Source organism: Copadichromis virginalis, linkage group LG12, assembly GCF_057382275.1.
Source record: "Copadichromis virginalis isolate Kocher_CV1m ecotype Utaka linkage group LG12, C_Virginalis_male_GT1.1, whole genome shotgun sequence".
Lineage (NCBI taxonomy): Eukaryota > Metazoa > Chordata > Actinopteri > Cichliformes > Cichlidae > Copadichromis > Copadichromis virginalis.
Window position 1 is genome coordinate 26,823,541 of NC_140629.1, and position 19,353 is coordinate 26,842,893.

The 19,353-nt window shown below is 42.4% G+C and overlaps 1 protein-coding gene across 1 annotated transcript in view; it reads right to left on the reverse strand.

Moving 5' to 3' along the window:
* Positions 1–19,353, reverse strand: part of ptch1 (patched 1) — a 50,607-nt gene that overhangs the window by 15,819 nt on the left and 15,435 nt on the right. Inside the window, exons 3-16 of the mRNA XM_085475711.1 lie at positions 16,545–16,734; positions 15,661–15,730; positions 15,457–15,548; positions 13,984–14,179; positions 13,729–13,850; positions 11,803–11,950; positions 10,317–10,448; positions 10,044–10,199; positions 9,596–9,694; positions 8,383–8,508; positions 5,292–5,410; positions 4,088–4,748; positions 3,256–3,565; positions 1,459–1,601 (exon numbers count right to left, since the gene is read on the reverse strand). Coding sequence (XP_085331837.1) covers positions 1,459–1,601; positions 3,256–3,565; positions 4,088–4,748; positions 5,292–5,410; positions 8,383–8,508; positions 9,596–9,694; positions 10,044–10,199; positions 10,317–10,448; positions 11,803–11,950; positions 13,729–13,850; positions 13,984–14,179; positions 15,457–15,548; positions 15,661–15,730; positions 16,545–16,734 — 2,564 coding nt within the window. The remainder of the gene's footprint in view (positions 1–1,458; positions 1,602–3,255; positions 3,566–4,087; positions 4,749–5,291; positions 5,411–8,382; positions 8,509–9,595; positions 9,695–10,043; positions 10,200–10,316; positions 10,449–11,802; positions 11,951–13,728; positions 13,851–13,983; positions 14,180–15,456; positions 15,549–15,660; positions 15,731–16,544; positions 16,735–19,353) is intronic.

Here is a 19,353-nt window from a genome sequence, read left to right on the forward strand (position 1 = left end):
TAAACAGTCATGTTCTGATTATGGAATTAAGTATGTGTAAAGAGGAGACATTTTTACTTTTATGTGCAGTGGATATAGGACTAGCATCTCAGACCTAAACAAATGCAACCAAAACCAGAGTCACCCTGGAAGCCTTGTGTCAGCTCATAGGGCTATCTATATAAGCAATAATGACATTAGTTTATCACACTCTTTGTCCTTCAAGGCTTAGAATGTATTAACTGCAACAGACAAGCATTTCTATACCACACCAGTAAACCTCAACTGCTCCTCTCAGAAAGTAGTTTGACGAAGCAGACGCTATTGTTTATATTAGAAAAACATGCAAATATGTTTTAAAAATTTAGTTCTCAGTGAATCAGATTCAGGTTTCTACTTAGAGCCACAGAATCCAGATTAATTATTTATAGACACTTTGGGGTTGGCAGGCGTTTCTCTGCACCAGTTTCAGCCATCCCAGCCTCTCATACTGTAAACCGTGGCTGGAAGCACTGACGATGTGTCAAGCTGAAAGACTTGATGTTTAAGGGAAACAGCTCACTGTCAAGGCCCTGCTATACACACACACACACACACACACACACACACACACACACACACACACACACACACACACACACACACACACACACACACACACACACACACACAAAAAACCCCACACGCAAACTGACAAATCGTTTAAATGAAGAGTTAATAGGTTTTTCAGAGTCAGGCTGCAGCTCCAGTGAGAGCTTTAAATTCCTGAGCTCGGTAAAGTCATCACACGAACACAGACAGAGAGAAAGAAAGAAAAATATGAATAGTCAGAGATGGTTTTAAGCTGGGTGTGGCTCCCCTAGAGTCATAACAAAATGTACAGATATGCATACACATACAGCGTCACAAAAGAGCTTTGAAAGTGGTGGAAGCATCTCTCAAGGCTATTATCAAGTTGTAGTCCATGTAATACAGTCTGCATGGTCTATGCTTACATAACATCTGCACATACTTCCTCATATAATGCAAATCAAGCTGCTAACCCAACATGTCCACACATCTTTTGAATTGCAGTGTACCATTGACAGTCAAATAGCCAGACAATAGACACTCAGATAGCCAGGATTTCATTCATCAGGAACCAATTCACTCGCAGGCTAGTGCTAACTTCCAGTATTAGAACTGACAAATGAGAAGGAGATTTCTCTAACGCAACAATAAAAGCTTACCGAGGTGTGTTCATCCATCTAAAGCCTTTGTTTCAGATCAAAGCTTTGTTTTCTTTCAACAGTTTGCACCTGGGCATTGACCAGGAAGCTTTTTTCATGATCTCTGTGAATTATTATCCCCTTTCATCACCATAGCAGCACATTCAATTTACATCTGATGCATTTGATAGACGGATGAACTTTTACGTGTTAATGACAAGAGGAATCGCTTATCCACTTTTAATAAATTCAATTTAAATCCTAAACGTACCAGGTTGAAGTTGATGGGCTTGTCCCTGCGCCCTGTCTGCACCAAGAGTTTATATGCTAGGACGCCATCATCAGAGCCATTCCTATAATTGTTGTGGGTGATGCGGCCAGCCTCCCAGTCCTTGTCAAAAGCCTGCTGGAGACCTGTAGGAAACCACAGCAAAACACACTGGTTAGATGTGGATGTTTAAAAAGGTTACATGCCTTGTTATCTTCATTCTCCCACTGCAACACACAACAAACAATAACCCAACACAGTAAATAACACAACACCCTAACCTAACCCTAACTCTATAATAGGCTTGATTGATTTAATATGATAACTCAGTTCCATTCTCAACCACTAAACATGACTTCAAAAACAGAAAATCTGCTGCTTTTAATTCAAAGAGATCGTTATGGGGCTTTATCAGTAACATCTGCCTTCTTTTCTATACTACTCTCTGATCCATATGTGTATCACTCCTCTTTTCTCGGCTCTCCCCCAAGGCCCATGCTGTGGTCCGTCTGTGGGAGATGTTGTTTTGGGTCTCGTTCCTTGGCCTGTCTGGCTCCAATTTGTCCCACCATTGCAGAGAGCAATATCAGACACAGTTCTCTCTCTCTCACCCACACACACTCCCTGTGTGGTTCCCAGCCGGCTCACACACACACACACACACACACACACACACACACACAGACTCTCACGATGTGTTTTATCGTTAAGTACATTTCCTCACTGAGAATTAAGCCATTCATAGATTGGGCTGACATATGAAAGAAAATACTGTTCACTGATACTTTGCAATTCTGTATGAAACAATAAATCCATCCATCACTCCTTTCAAAATTAATTTAAAGCGTTGTGTACCATGTCTTACGTGTCAAATATTAAATTTTTATCTAGAAAAACAAACAAAAACACTAGAGCAGGCAGTACTGGTTCAATATGTGCCGATTTGCACTGACAACATATTTGCTGCCAAAGGTTTTTGAATATTGTACATTTCCCAAGATGAAGTTGAAAAATATTGACTCCCACTATACTCTTCGCCATCAATCCCACTTATGGAAGAAACAAGTGATTTTAATCAGCTACTGTCAGTGTCCATTTATGCAGTCCCTCCTACTTCTGAACTCCTGCCTAACATCTTGTTTTCTGCGGATTTATGTCAAAACACGGAATAAAATTGTGATCTCAAAATGCTTTCATGGGAAAGTAAATTATTCCCATGCCTAAACTATCCTGAATAGCAAAGTTAAATAAGTTAAATAAGCAAAGGTAAAATTTCAAATGAACTAACACTGGCTCTACACCATTATGCCACATCTGACCCATTTTATTCTCAACCAGAAGGTGCAGTTTATGTCCATACCTGTCCACACTCATTTCATACCCGAAAATTCGAAAGGAATTTATGATGTGGACACAAATGATTAGTGTCACTAACTCAGTATCCAACCACATGTGAAATATGACCACAATTTCCCGTTTAGCTCCTGAGTTACAGAATTAAAAATCTTATAGATCTTACATCGAAGTTAACCTTTGATATTTTTTCATTTTATCCTATTACCTTAAAATTACTGACTGACACAGTAACCTTGACTTTTAATCGATGAATTCTGGTCATCCTTGAAACCAGGTGAACTTTGACGCTCATGAGAAGATTATGGAGAGCCCAAAATATGACACCTCCAGTCATTGGTGTGTTCAGTGCTGAGCCACAAAAATTTGACATATTCGGTTTTATTCACTGTTTAGGTCGGGTTGAGGTGGCATGTGTACGTCAAGCTTAAAATTACTTAGATTTACCTTGCAGCCAGTCCCTGAAGTAATGAAGCCACATGCGAGGCAGCTGTCCATTTTCCTCCTTCAGCACGTAGCGAATGGTGTGGAACCTCTGGTGGAGCTGGTGAAGCAGTGGCTGGTTTTGAGCATAATCGGCGCGCTGTGTTACCACATACATGTTGTAGAAGGAGAAGAACTTGAACTGGGCGCCGAGAAAGTCGTACTCGCTTGTCTCCCTTGGTACAATATCTGTCAGCTCCAGGCCGTCCCTCACTTGGGTGGTCCCGTATAAACTGACTCCCAGCAGGCAGAGGAACAGCACAATCACAACCACCTGGAATCAGAGGGATGAAGAGACAGCTTTATCAAAAAACAAATATCCAATTAAAACATCTGCCTGTTTATAAGCTGTTTATAAGCTGTCAGATGCTTTTTGATACAATGTAGCAAAAGTGCTACTTTTTCTTTTTTCTGCAAAAAGTAAAGTGCCGGATTAATGCCTTGCAGGACTACGTGAAGCAATTTATATAAAATTAAAAAAAAGAAGAAGAAAGAAACTGAGGAACATTTTGTAATGTCAAGTACAGACCACCACATGATTTCAGTTCTGGAAGGCTTTAAAAGGTCTGGCCACCCACTGTGTGTCTGTGTGTGTGTGTGTGTCTCAGATAGGACATAACCACAATTTCCACCCCCGATTTCCTCCTTCCTTACACACTCCGGTGACTAACCCTCCCATTCAAATTATCACCACAGTGAGTCAGCACACAAACCCACTTTTACCTCATACAGAAGCTATTCCGCTTGTTTCTTTGTCTCCCTACTCTACAGAAACACAGAGAGCAACTGAACTCACCTTGGTGGTGGGCTGCAGAAGGAATGGCGCATAGTGCTTCTCAGCAAAAGAGGCCAGGGTCCAGCGCGAGCAGGGGGGCTTGAGGCAGCGTAGGCCCAGCGAGGCTTCTCCAATCTGGGACAACAGGTCCCGTGTGGAGCTGTTGTTCTCTGGACTCTGGCCAGTCGATGAGGCTCCATCACCCTGAGCAAATGAGCTAGCACTTGGGGTCGATGCAGCAGGAGGAGGTGCGGGATGATGATGATGGGAGAAGCTGGCAGAACCTCGAGACCCCCCATTATTCAAGCCCCCACTGTTGTTGTTGTTGCTGATGTTGGCGTGATTGCTGCTACTGTAATACTCGTTGTTACGGTTGGTCCTAGCTGGAGCTGGGTTGATGGGCTGCACAGAGATTTGGGATCTGGGCTCAGCTGTGGTGTAGAAGGCCTGAGTTCGGGGGTCGTACTCCGTCCTGAGCTGCACTGTGGACTGCATAGTGATTTGGGTCTGCTGAGCAAAACCATGGCTACTGTAGGAAGGAGGGGGACTGCTGTAGCTTGGGGGAGGCATGTGATATGAGGGAGGAGGGGTACGATATGACGGGGAAGGGCTGTAGCGACTCCCTTCTGTCCCATCCAGGTACGCCTGTGGCTCTATCTGAATCACACGATTGGAACAAGGGCTGCAGACATAAATACGATGAAACACTGTCAGGCACTGCTGTGAAACAAAATTTAAAACCAGACTTAACGAAAAAAAACAACATTCCAGTACGCATGTACAACATCTGATTTTGTGAAACAGTTAAGTGTTGCATTACAAAAAATATTTATTAGCCCTATGTTATTGTGAATCTTCTCTCCTTTGCCAGCAGCATGAAATATAGGGCCGGGACCCAACCGTGGAATTTAATAGTGTGTGTACACATCTGTACAATAACCGAGCCAACGAGCATGCCCGGGCTGGCAGGCAGACTGGCAAACTTTAATGAAGACTGGAAAAGATAAACATACAGTCAAACAAGCAAGCAGTCAGACGGAAAGAGACAACTTTTGCAGTAATTAGTTTTTAACTGAGGGGGATTACGGTGAAGATATCTTTAAAGATAGCTTTGTGCGTACACGGTTCATTATCATGGAAGAGATCGGTGGAAAACATAAAAGGAGGAACGGTAAAGCAATAAGTGTCTCGTCAGATATGAAAGCGCGTCTTTGTGTGTGCACACCTGTAGAAGCAGCAGAAAATGTCAAAACGCCTGTCCTCTCGCCGATAGAGATCCATGCTGAGGATGGCAGGAAAGATGAGCAGTACCATGGCAAAGTTAAACACCACCACCACTGCAGCCTGCAAGAAAAACAGAAAGGTTATTTCAGGTGAAAAAACCCAAACAAAACTGCTTTTTATCAAGAAAAAGGATCAGATTGACTTTTTTTGTAGTTGCAAACAGTGGGAAAAAAAATACAGGTGATCATATGCAGTGTAGACAGTGAAGATGTGAAATGATATGTAACATTTAAAAAGGGCATTTTGCTGTAAATTTAACTGCATTATCATCCATACACATGCTGCAACTTACAAAACTACTTTGAAAGTGTATTAAATGAAAGAATTACTGTTTAACAAAAACAGTGTTGCTCTGAATATAAATCAGAATAACACAAGCTGAATAGGCTCAAGTGAGGGAAAAATTGCCTTTCGACACATTTCCAGTTCCTTTCAAGGCAAAAACACTGAGTGTGCAGAGAAAAAGTGAGGCATATGTATGTGTAATAGAAGCCAGTACAATGTTGTGGTTAAGTATTTGAAGGTGGTGCACTAGAGCAGAGGGTGGGGGTTGAGGTTAGGTTGGGGCCCTGCCCAGAGTACAATCTGGATATTGCGTAGTTGCCAGACCACTACACACACACACACACACACACACACACAATCCCGTGTGTGTGCCAGACCACCCAAGGAGTCAGAGGCCCGCGGGGCCTGAGGTGATGAGCAGTCGCTGTGGCTGTACAGACAACACACACACACCCCTTACAGACTCACACAGAAAAATGCACATAAACACACATATCTGTCACCTTAAAAAACGTACAGCCTCCTACTTAAACCACACCATAACACCAACCAGACACAGGCACACACACATCCTCGCCCTCCCTCATTCCTCAGCTCGCTACTCAGTCAACGAGAGAGATATAATGTCAATGAAGGAGACGTGGAGAAAGAAAAAGCTGTAAGTAGAGCAGAACAATTAATTCTCAATTGGCCCACTAACATCCAGACAGATACAGTATGAGTCCACTGACACACACACACACACACACACACACACACACACACACACACACACACACACACACACACACACACACACACACACACAGTGACCGTGAGCTGACCCCAGAGTGGGGATATTTATCATCACATCTGTTTTCTGCACATGAATGTGTGTGTTCCTCTGTGTGTGTGTGTTTTGCTGCTGTTATCAGGACAAGATTCCTTTTCTTATGTTTATACTGATAGGAGGAAGTGAATGAGACATAACGCAGGAGCGCGCGGGAAAGAGCGATGAATCCAAGGTGGAGTCGACCATGGGAAGTGTTTAATGCTGATAAAGAGACGCACACATGCACGCTAACACAAACTGCAGGCACTGACACAAGGTTGCGGTGTGTGGATGCACTCGATAATAAAAGATGAGTATCACCGTGAATGTCGACTTCGTGAAGTTTTACCGTCTAGCGGTAACAAAACCACTAGTGTGAAGTATGCATGGTATGCGTATGTGTGTGTGTTGAGCATGCGTCTTTTCCAATGTGCGTGTGTAGAAAACGAAGCTCCATGGATTAGACCCATGGGGTAAATGGATCATGTTTGACAGACTCTCTCTACTAAAGCCATCAATCCACACATGCTAATATTGTACTCAATGTGGCAACATCTTACCTCACACTGTGTGTCCATGCAAGTGTGTGTGAGTCTATGCATGTGCGTGAGGACTAAAGAGCAAGAAACAGGAGGGGGAAATCACTTAATATTTTCATATAGTCAGTGATACATCACTTATGTAACTGCAAATACTTGCAAATGCGTATTACAACAAGTTTTCATAGCTTCCTTATGCAAAATATGTGTTGAAATTCTCAGCTGAATGCTTTTATTGTGTGTGCTTGATTGTGATGGTTCAGTGGTACAGTGGACTGTCCTTCAGGTACTCTGGCATCCTCCCCAAAGACCAGAGGCAAGTAAGTTAACATAAGTGGTTATTCCTATTCTGTCACAAAAGTATATTTGAGTCTTAATGAGTGCCTTTTTGTCTTAGTGGCAGATTGGCGTCCTGTCTTGGGTGAACTAACTGGCTTTTGTGATCATCCACTTTGGCTTGCTAACCCACATAAGAGTGCCTCTGACTATAAAGATGGTGTCAAGAAAACCTTATGTAAACAATAAAACAGAAACTCTTTTGGGTAAATAAACTGAACAAACCAGATTTTTGACAAAACGGCAAAACCTACACTCACATTAATGGAGGGTCACCCATGTGATTAGAAGATTAAGGTGATCATCACACAAAGGTGAGATGTCAAATTTGTTGTTGTTGTAACCATCACTTTTTAAAACATGTATGTAGCCTTTTCTTTCTCTATCCATCTGGTTAGTGCTGCAGTGACTCAAACTTCAAACCAGAGATTTTTATCTGACCTTATCCTCTCTTTAGCGCACGTATCGCTATGACTGACTGTTTAAATGAATTAGGAATTCATTGATTATTGGAGGCATTTTGTACTAGTTTTCGCTGTTCTGGTGATGTCTGTAATTACTGACAGATGTTAGAGAAGTCAGAGCTCCCCTCTCGTGTTCCCCCACCTTTGCTCGTACATTCGCTCACATGCGCACATGCAAACATCTAGGCCATTGCGTTTCAAACCTCCCACACAGATACTACAACTCCCCACACGCACACATGCACATGGATGTGAGGGTATGTGAGTACACAGACGCGCACACACACTCGCAGAGGGATTCAGTTACTAGGACCTCAGCCACAATCTGGACAGACACCGGGCCCACCACTAAACAGCCTCAAAGAAGGAGGAGGGGGGGATTTAACAAAACGCACACTTCTCCTCATGCACACACACAAACGCACACAGACGTACACACTTTCAATGTGATGAATGAAATCAATAAAACAACAGTCTGGAGAAATCTGGAGCCAATGAAGACGGGAACAGGACTATTAGTAAGAGAGAGGCCCCACACGACTGAACTCTCACACACGCACACGCACGCATACAACCCTCACTCACTAGCCACTGTACCTGTAGAGAAAAGGCTCTGAGCGCTGGGATGGGGATGAGCGCTGCCATGAAGAATGCTGTGACGTTGCTGATGGAGGTAAGAGCCACACTGGCCCCTGTCCTCTTCAGACACTCCCCCGTGCGATCCTTGTCGAGACAGAAAGAGAAGTTGGTGAGAGGAAAAGCAATGAAACTTTTGATCAGAGTTTAGCCAGAGGCACACGTGTAATACTGGAGATTATGTATCATTATCGTGATACTGATATGACTGACAGTGATTACGATGTTTCTTGAAGCCCTGAAGTGCTTAAATAATCCACCTGGGCCTGTCTACTTCTGTTTGAAGTAACGGAGGAAAAAGCCGACAGAACAAAACAACGCTTGGTAAAATCACTGCTGCTGAAAACTTGTAATATAATGCGCACAAAGAGAACAGTGATAAACACACAACTCTAGAAGACTTTGGCGGCAACTGTGTGAAGATCTAAAGACGTGCAGGACCACACAGAGAGCGTCTGCAGGCATGCGCATCTTTGTGTGTGTCTGTGTGTGTGTGTGTGTTTGTGTGTGTGCGCATCAGACAGGAGAGATCAGGTTTGGCTCTGTTTAGTTTTCATCTCAGCCACACAATAGAAGCTCGGGGATGAGGGAGGCATAGAGACGAGGGCTTGAACGAGAGGGAGGCAGGGGAAAACAAAAACAAGCAAATACATGCCTGTGTTTTCCCCTCTGGAGATGAAAAGCTACCACACACACACACACACACACACACACACACACACACACACACACACACACACACACACTCAGCCAGTTCTTTTTTTTTTAATGCTATTTATTAGATTCTGTACACTTCATCAGCTAATGGATGAGAAAGCTCTTGCTCCTGGTTTAATCCATACTTCAGACCGCACAGAATACTTTAAATGCATCAAATTAATTTATTTATTTTTTTTATTAGACCCACTCACAAGTGTGTGTGTGTAACTTATCAATCTGTGTGTAAAGCAGAAACAAGGAAGTCATAATCTAAAAGAAACAGACATATTAATCCATTTAAAAATGAACGTCTTTAATTCGGAGCATTGCCGAGATAAGAAGGCTGGGTGTGTGGCACATGGTTTGCTTGATGCTACATCACAGGCACAGACAAGCTTTCACACATTCCTCCGCGGAGTAGATAAAACAACAAAGGGGATGTGCAGGAATGGGTGATGGTGGATGTTTGCCTCACCTCGAATGGGATCCTCTTGTTTTGCCCGGTCTCACTGAAGGCATGGGCGAGGAGAAACACATCATCTACTCCAACTCCCAGAGCCAAAAAGGGAAGCACCTGTGGCACACACACCCACAAACTTAATGAGCTCCTGCATGATTTTACCTCAGAGGTTCGCTATTCTAGGGGTAGCCACAAGTGCATATTATTATAGATACACACCCATGCAATATTTTTCAAATTCTGGTGCTAAGGTAAATTAAAATGAAGCGTCAAAACCTGTCTCCAGTGTCCAATAATATCTACTACATTATCTTCTGTACATTATTCTGCTGGTGTTGACCCACTTCAATTAGGCAATTTAAGAAAATGATTTTAAGTCTAGCAGAGACTTCAACTCAAGTCTACTAGCAGCTGCTGTGTTGACCTTTAGCCCACTGGGTCCAGTGGCATGTGTGTGAGTTACCTGCGTAGTGGCAGCATTGAAGGAAATGCCCAGGAGGGAGCAGAGGCCCAAACCAGCTGCCACTGACAACGTCACCAGGAGGACACCTGCCAGCCCCACAGCCCCCTGAGACTTGGCACAGTCCCATCGCAGCATGGTCAGGCATGCATAGGCCAGCTAGGCACAAACAGCAAGCAAACCATTAATCAATCACCCTTTTGTCTGTAAGTCCCTTCTCAGTTTCAAGCAAAGCAGAGAAAAATTGAATAAAATTTTCCTTCCCTCTAGTCTTACCATCAGAAGGTACCCACTGGCCACGCGGATAACACTTATGTCCGAAAAAGACTTGAGAATATCTTCCAGAGTGGTGGTTGTGAAAGATAAGACCTTCTGAGACGAGTTTGCTGACACGCTGTGCTGCACCGCCTGAAGACAAGACAATAGTAAATAAAGAGGAAGAAACTCTTTAAAATAGGATTAAATATCCTATATATACACACTATAAAATATATATGTATATAGATTAGAAATAATAAAATAGGTCACTTATAAATGAACTCTTAATGCAGCACCAGTAGCTCCATCAACATTTAAATCTGGTTTACTGACCAGTAAAGCATTTACTGGTTTGGAACTTTGCAACAAGATTTTCTTATCCCTATCTCATTTTCCCTTAATATACCAACTAGATCTGCATCAGCTATCAAAATACAACTAAATCTAATTTTAGCAGAATAGATAATTGACCAACCTTGCTGCCGCTTACTCAGTGGTATCTAAAATGCACATTCTGGAAAAAGGGAATTAATTTTCAGTGATTTAGCGCAAGCTGTCCCTCTTTTATGTAATATAACATCTTCCCTAGGTTTAAATTAACTAAATATTACAGGCTGTCTCTGAAAAAAAAAAGCCTTGAATCAGGAGGCTCTGCAGACAGTATCCTGACCTATTCCCTCTGTCTCTCTTACTATCTCAGGACAGACAGTTGGCTGCTGTTACTGCTCAGTGGGGAGCAATGACGGCTGACACACATTAAGAAACATGCTCTAGATCACACACACACACTCGCACCCACATGTAAACTTCCACATGTGTCTCACACATACCGACATATTCTTGCAGACACGCCTAAATGTGAATAATACAAATAAAAAATGCAATTTTTGGCATATTTTTTCACTTTGAAGCTTAAAAAAATAAAACTATGTGTTTAAAAATATGATCACATTTTGTTAAAAATCTGTGATTTCTGGACCCAAAGATAAATGACACACACACACACACACACACACACACGCACATTCATACACACAAGGTCACACCATGTGGAACAGAGGTTGGGGCCCCCAAAACAAAGACCAGATGATGTCACACATGAGCCACCAATGGGGCCACAGCTGGGAAAGCGATTGTGTGTGAAGTTGTGAGTGTGTGTTCATGTGTGATTGTGTGTAAGTTTAAGGGGGAGAGCGAGGAAGAAAAAGAGAGATATCCAGCACTCACTTAATGTATTCCAGACATGCTCACCCTGTTGCTCTATTGCCCTCTCTACTCATGAGTGAGAGGAAAACTTTAGTCCTTTACCACACACCAACAGTGGTTTTAGTATCTATCAGGGGCCCCGGCTTTGGATGGGGCCTTCCCATGTTCACCTGTATCCGGTCTGTGATTTACAACGTGGCTATAGAGGACTTAGGGTAGATTTCGCTACTCTTTTCTCTTTCGTTCTCTCTTTTTCTGAATTTTTCTTGCTCTCATTTCTAAATTTTCTGGCCCTTACCTCAGAGTACCGCCTCTGCCAGGCTTCAAGTATAGCTGCAGCCTTTTCTTCATTCCAGTTGATGTGGGAAACCTCATCGTAGCCCCGAAAGTGCTCAAACATCTGCTTGGGAGTCATCAGCTGGAAGATGGTCTGCAAGGCCTGGGCACTGGAAGGGAGTTAAGGGGGAAGGTGGCAGAGAGAGAATGAGGGAGGGAAATGGGAAGGAAAACATGGAAAGGATGAGAGAACAAAAGGAAGGAGGTCAAGACTTCAGTGAGAACATCCCATCTAGAGAGGAAGCGTGGGGCGATGAGCAGGCTCTCTGGATTGTGGGAAATAATAACAAAATCAAAACTTGGACTTGCAAAGTTTTAGGCTCTTTGATTCACAGCGATGTCTAACACTCCATGAATATAAAGTAAAAATAAATTAGGTGTTCATCAAAATGATGGTCCCTCAAAAGCATCAAACCAACAGGGAGATGAGAGAATAAGATTAAATCATCCCAGGAAAATTTTTAATTTTTCAGTTTAATCTCTAATCCCAGAACAAAGAATGTGTTAATTTAAGCAGTAAAAGGGAAAGAAAAATGAAACAAAACCAAAGTCACATTGCCTGGAGCACATTGGATATCAGTCATCATAAACAATGATGCGCTTAGCACATGTGCTGTCTGAGCAAATACTGTTCCATCTGATGTGACTAATATATATATATATATATATATATATATATATATATATATATCCAGAAACTACTGATATCAATATCTCAAAATCATATACAAACCCAGTGAGAGGAAATTTAATAAGGATTTAATAAGGATAATTTAATTGTGTATTTACATATTTCCTCACATGCATCCTCTCCCTCCCACATGCAAGCTCTCCTTCAGCCCTTCTATGGGTTGCTGATCTTAAGGACCAAGACATTGAGTGTAATGAAAAATGCACACCGCTAATGGGGTGATAAATTATGAAGGTAATAAAGTAATATGGCGGATTAGGTAATAATAAAGGACTCTGGACCAGAGTGCAGCTTTTTAACAGTAGTCTACTGAGTGGATTTATTTTCAAATCATAAAATTATATAAACCAAAGCAAAAGACATTTGCCCGTCTCTATGAATGTGTGCTGTGTAATATGGTGATAATCACAGTAATGGTGGCAGTTAGTAAACAAGGTGAAGAAGCTGAGTGCCAGCAGTAACAGCCCAACAGAGAGAGCAGCCATACTACACATATTCACTCACACACACGCAGACACACACAAGCAGCCAGGCACGCACAGACACTCTAATGACCCAACCTTGCCAGGAAAAAACACAACCACAAAACACAAACAACGCACCCCACTGTACTCCGTGACCAGTATGTGTGTTAATGTGTGTGCGTGCGAGTTTGCTTTGCACCAAAAGTGCATTTTAGCCTTAAAGTAGGAGGTCCACAAGCAAAAGATGTTACTGCTGCTGTAGCTGCTGTTGAAGAAACATTTTTCATTTCTATGCAAATTTCATGCTTTCTACTTACATAAACATCACACAAAAAGTGCAAGACTTTAATTTGTTCCCTTATCATGCGTTGAGCTTGTATGTTGTCGGACGGCATACAACCAAATCTTTAGGCTTTTACCTGATTCTTGTGCTGGAATTAAGTCCACATATCGCTGTATATTTGGACAAACTAGCCAGGCAATACATCACTCTGTGCATACACATGTGTGTGTGAGTGGGTAGTGTCCAAGCAGAGCAGCCAGAGCTGAGCAGGAACAGCTGGAGCTCTAAGATTTCACTGGAATTTGCTAATGACTGCAAGATTTATAGCACACAGCACACACGCAAATGTGCACGTGCTGCACAAGAGAACAAAAACCACACAGTCTGTCCAGAATACGCGCTGTCATGATTACTACAGTGTTTACGAAGAAGCAAGTTCGGTTATGTTACCTGAGCAGGGGTCCGCTGCCATTCTTGGTGGTCCCTCCAACAATCAGTTCCTCCTGCCAGTGCATGTACTTCCTGGCCAGACCATGGCAGCCTCCACTCAGAGCCCGTGCCACATCGAATGGCTGGAGCAATAAAAGCAATAACTGTCAACAACTAATCTCAAACTAAACACTTTACGTTTGAGCGAAACATATTAATACCCCACACTTATTGAGATATTCCGAGCCAAAAGCTTGAGGCTTGATGCATGCCCACCTTAGTCGAGTTCTTATTGGGCGCGGTGCGGGGGCAGTCAGGATCGGCTGGGTTCAGGCAGGGTCTATCCATGTAGCCGTGCCCAATGTCCGCTTTTTCTAACATCTCCTCAAAGATTTCCACGTGGTTTTGCTGTGGCAACTCCTCAAGGAATTCCTTAGGGTCAAAATTGGTCCACTGCACAAGTCCTTTGCCTCTGCAAAGGTTAAAGGCAAATGTTAGTGTGCTTTTATGATGCTAGGTTTCTGTTCCTAAGAATAGCTGCATTTGGATCCCCAAAAAGTAAAATCTTATAGTCAAATGACAATAAAAAATGTTACCTAAGCCATCCACTATATCCATTAGAGTTGACAGGTCAACACTAGATTCAAATTCTGGCCTATCTGGATGATTACAAAAGATTACCTTACACCTGTTTGAATGAAAGGTTTTGTTTTATGTTCTTAAACATTATCTGCCCATCACTTTTTATTTCTCATTGAAGGGAATAAAACCACAAAAAGATAAAAAGTTCAAGATTACATTTTAGCCGATGAAAAAGGCACAATTCTGATAACGGTAACTAATCTCTTTCTTGCTATGTAATAAGTGGCGATAATTTCCCATCATGCAAAAGCTGAGTTCCTGCTCCAACCCAGACCTCGTCCCTCTATGCTCTCTTTTCCTCACACATACCGATCTCTCTTTTTCTCTCTGCCATTCAGACGACATTGTATGTGCTTAACCAGGCTTGGGTTATTATTCCCAGCCTCCCAACCAGAACATAGTAAAAACCTTATTTACCATCTAGGTCCAGACACTCACACTCACACAGATAGACACACATCCACGCACTCTGATGATGGTGACTCAAGCTGATACACCTTTACACATCGACAGAAACGCATGTATGCACTGATGAAGACGACGCACAATATGGGCATGCATAAACACATGCAGAGGTAAAGGTCTGCTGAGTATTACTGTAGCAGCAGGCCATTAGCAACAGAACGGCCAGACAATGGTGTGAGGCCCAGGGCTCGAGAGAAACCATCGCCAGCGATACGCATGCCAGCAACCACTACAATAGAGCCTTCAGAGGGGACGAGTTCAGGACACACACACACACTTGTTTCTCTGTGGTGTTTCTTTAGATGGGTTGAGTGTGTTAGAGCTGCCACTTATAAAAGGGGCTAATGCAAGATCCAAAGATTCACATCTCTTGTCATCTCTTTCTCATTATCACATTGCCACTGCTACTGTATACACTACCGTTATGAGCTGAGCTCAGCACTTCAGGTCTTATTGTCCCAACATCATCTGAATCAGTTTGCCAACTGGCCTCACAGTAGATAAAGCTATTATGTAAGCCCAATTAGGATTTGATCATTTGGCCATAAGCTTGGAAGAGTTTGGTCAATCCAATGATATGTAGTAATGATCACATCACAAATGCAGATTCTGTCTAGTCAAAAAGAGCTTTTAAGTACTTACGGGAGATAGCCTGTTCCAGGCTGGAGCTTAGCCCCCTCCCAGAAGCAGTCCAAAGGTGTGATGATGAGGCAGGGATGTAGCCTTTCTATGATCTAAATGGTTGAGCAAATAATAGAATTGACAAACACTGAAGAAGTAGCAACAATACAGAGATAAAAAGTAAAAAACAGAAAAACTATACACACTGTGCTGGTTGTGTCTCACCTGATTCAGGTGATGTGTTTCTGTGACTACTTCCCCTGATTTGTAGCATAAGTCTTCTAATTTCCATTGTCTGAAAAGGAGAAAAAGAGAGTGAAAAAGTCACTTGGATGAGTGACGAAACTTTTCATCCCAATGAGAATGCTTCATCCAGAACAAAAGTTTAACTTTTTCATCACCACATAAACACGACGAGTGCACCCAGGATCAACTGAACAAGGAATAATACAAATATATCCTTCATCATTACGAATTTCTTTGTGTTTGTACACACAGAATAATTGCTATATCTCGTCATGTACAGCAATGAATTCACTCAGAGATTACCACTTGAGGTGCATCGATTTGTTTTTTTCCTGCTGATTATAGTGTTGGCTGATATGATTTTGTTTAAATAAGCACAAGAGTTGATAGCATACAGAAAAAAGTTTGCACATGTGCACCACGTTACAGCACCTTTCAGCACTCCTACTCAGACATATTTCAAACTAAATTGTTCCAGCTTGTAGGATAGAGCTTTTTTCATAAAGTAAAAGGGTTACTAAAAAAAATGATTTTTTGTGCCGTTCTGCAATCACACCTCCAAATGCTAGTTTGCAGGAGGGTTACTCCACTGTTGGGATCAGCTTATTCGTTTACTTCCAACAATGTTGAATGAGCTGAGCACATCGTGTCAGCGTTGTAGCTGAGAAATGTTGACTGACACACAAGTAAGAGAATTTATACCTGGACCTATAACAGGGCTACACTCACAGATTACTGGCCACTGTGTTAGAATAAAGAGGAAGCCAGATACAGTTATTGGACTAAAGATATTAAACTTGAATTAACTTGTCCAGAATTGGAAAACATGATGCTTAGATACAAAATGACAAGAGGCACGTTACCTGTTATAAAGGTAAACATGAACTCTGCTGGCTCGGATAGCTGACTCCAGGTGCTGCAGGAGCGCCTCCACAGTTAGAACATTGGCTCCCTCCTCCCGCGGCGTCTGGATCATCAGCTGAGGGGTAAACATGGCCTCCTCGCCTATCTTCTGTCTTGTATACTTGAGTTCCTGGTTCACACGCCCGCCAACTTGACAAAGAAGAGTGAAGTTACATATTTAAGGCTTTTGTGAAAACATCCAGACCATTATTGCATTTGATTCACAAAATCTTATTTAGTAAAGTTAAAGGTTAAGAAAAACTGCATGTAAGGGTTAGGGGCCAGAATTGTGCTGGCTTTGAATATGTGCTTAAAAAGTCTGTGTTTTTCTGACACAAAGGCACAAATATCTGCAAAATATAGACACAGTAAAGGTTAAAACACTGACTTTCGTTCTGGTTCTTCAAGTAAAACAGGAGTACAGCTGACTAGAAAACATCACACTGCTACCAGATCCATTCCAGATCATGCATACTTTTTTTATTGTAATGCATTATTTTGCTCTGAACTACAAGATAATAATAATGCACACACACAAACAGCATGGTGTGCTATAAAGTCTGCGACTCACACAAGAGATCCCCTGCTCGTTCTGCAAAGCAGACCCACAGACATCGCAGCCTGTCTGTGACATTATCTGACTTGTATCTTAAATAAAAGCACTCTCCTCACAGTAAGCTTGTAACACTACAATGGCAAACATCCCAAGTCCTTTGAATCCACAAAAGCAGCATCACCTCAACAAATCCACATTTCACAAACAGCTCAGTGTTTCTCCTTAAATTTGCTAACTTGTCAGCAGCGCCAAAACACGTTGTCTGCATTTGTGTGTGACACTAGTGTGTGTGTGTGTTTGATAGAGAGAGGCTGTCTTCCAGGCTTTGCTCCCAGTATCGTGGTGAGACTAAGCCCTGTGCGTGCGCTCTGAGCCCTGAGCTAGCCCGAGCTACAAAAGCAGCCTTTCAGACCCTTTAGCTGTCCAGCTCCACCCAAGTACATCCAAGGAACGTCTGGCAAAGTATCCCTCACAAACACACACGCACACACATAAACATACACATGCATGCAAACGAATGCGGGCATGCAAGGATGGGCAGATATGAGCAAAATTATAAGGCAAATTAAATTTTAAAAAAGTACCAGAATTGTTTACGTTTTGTGTTCAGGTTTAAGATTCATGTGTCTTCATGTGCATCCCCCAGTTTGGTGTGTCTGTTTCTAATTTACGAGCTGATAATTTGAGCCGTTCAGCGAAAGCTCGAGCAATTTATACTCATATTATTTCACTTGGTCACCCAGCCACACACATACACAAAACAAGAAAACTGTCCAGTGAGAGAGCAGACTATGTGAAAAATCTGTAGCATTTTATTATGCCTTAATCCAATTTAACAATTCTGCTCAATCCGTGTAACAGTGGGCATGGATTGAATATTTTTTTGTCTACTGTAATGGCATTAAAGTTGAACATAAGCATGCCTGTTCTGCTGGGCTGGACCACCCAGTCAGACCAAGGGAAAAGGGAGAGATGGGCCATGTCTTGGGGCATTAGGAAAACACATTTGATTTCTTTTTTTCTGGACTCAAACAGCATTCCTATCTGAACCTGTCTGAATGCATGTTTATAATGCTCATCATTAATAGCAGGCCTAGGCTAACTGGAGCGACATGCTTTCCACTGCTAGGCCAGCTACAGAGGTCCGTTACACCAGCCCTCCCTTCAAAGGAAAGCGCACGGAACTGATTAAGATCTGACGCACACTGACAGCGCACTAACAAGTCGGCTTGTCTGATACACTCAACGCTCAAAGGCAATGCTAGCCTGAGGCTTGGTTTAAGCGCACTGCCAGGAGGGACAACGGAAACACGGGTATATGGAAAAAGGTGCATCCATCAGTCAATACCCTTCTACACGTGTGGAGATGGCACAGGGGGATGGGAGGATCAAGTTTAGAAAGAACCCACTGTCTGTTTTGAATTCTTTCCAAGTCGTGGACTGCCACCCAAAGATCCTGAGTTTACAGCAAGCAGCGAGGAATGGGACAAGTCAAAGGAATGTACTCTCCCGCTACAGGAAACAGCACATTACAGCCTCGGGCTTCGAGAATTCCACACTTCACGAGGTTACAAAGTTTTGGGGTCAACACTCACACAGCCTTGGGGTGAAATTAACACCCCAGCTGGACCAAGAAAACATGTATGTGTGTGCGCACACACTCAGCATACGTGCAAGCATGTGCACACGAGTGTGCGTGAACACACAGCTGTGTTTCTTCAATGACACATATTCCCATATTCCTTCGCCTAAGAAAACTGGTTGACCCCAGCATGTGTTGATATCTTGAAGGTGTCCCGCTCCAGGCTCAGCTGCTGAGACCAAAACAAAGTGGAAATAATTTTCAATCCCTCCCTTACCGGCCTCGGTCTCTTACGAAAACAAAAATCATTTGTAATGTTTTAGAGTGACATGAAAAGTACACATCCAAAATAGATAATTAAGAGAGTCTGGTGAAGTCAAATTGTACTATCCATCAACTGGTTTTGAGCCAAAATGCTTTCATTCCAATAAATCACAAAACTTATATGTATTCTGACAGAACTGGAATCAGCAAGCTGCTTTCTGGTTTTCAAAAGTCCAGTTTCTTCACCTGTGTTCATGAACTTAGGCTCCAGAAACTTGTGACAGAAATATTTTATTATTTTCTTACTTGTAATAGATCAAACTGCTAATCAAAGTAATCAGCAGCATATGACTAGTTAGTTATTTAG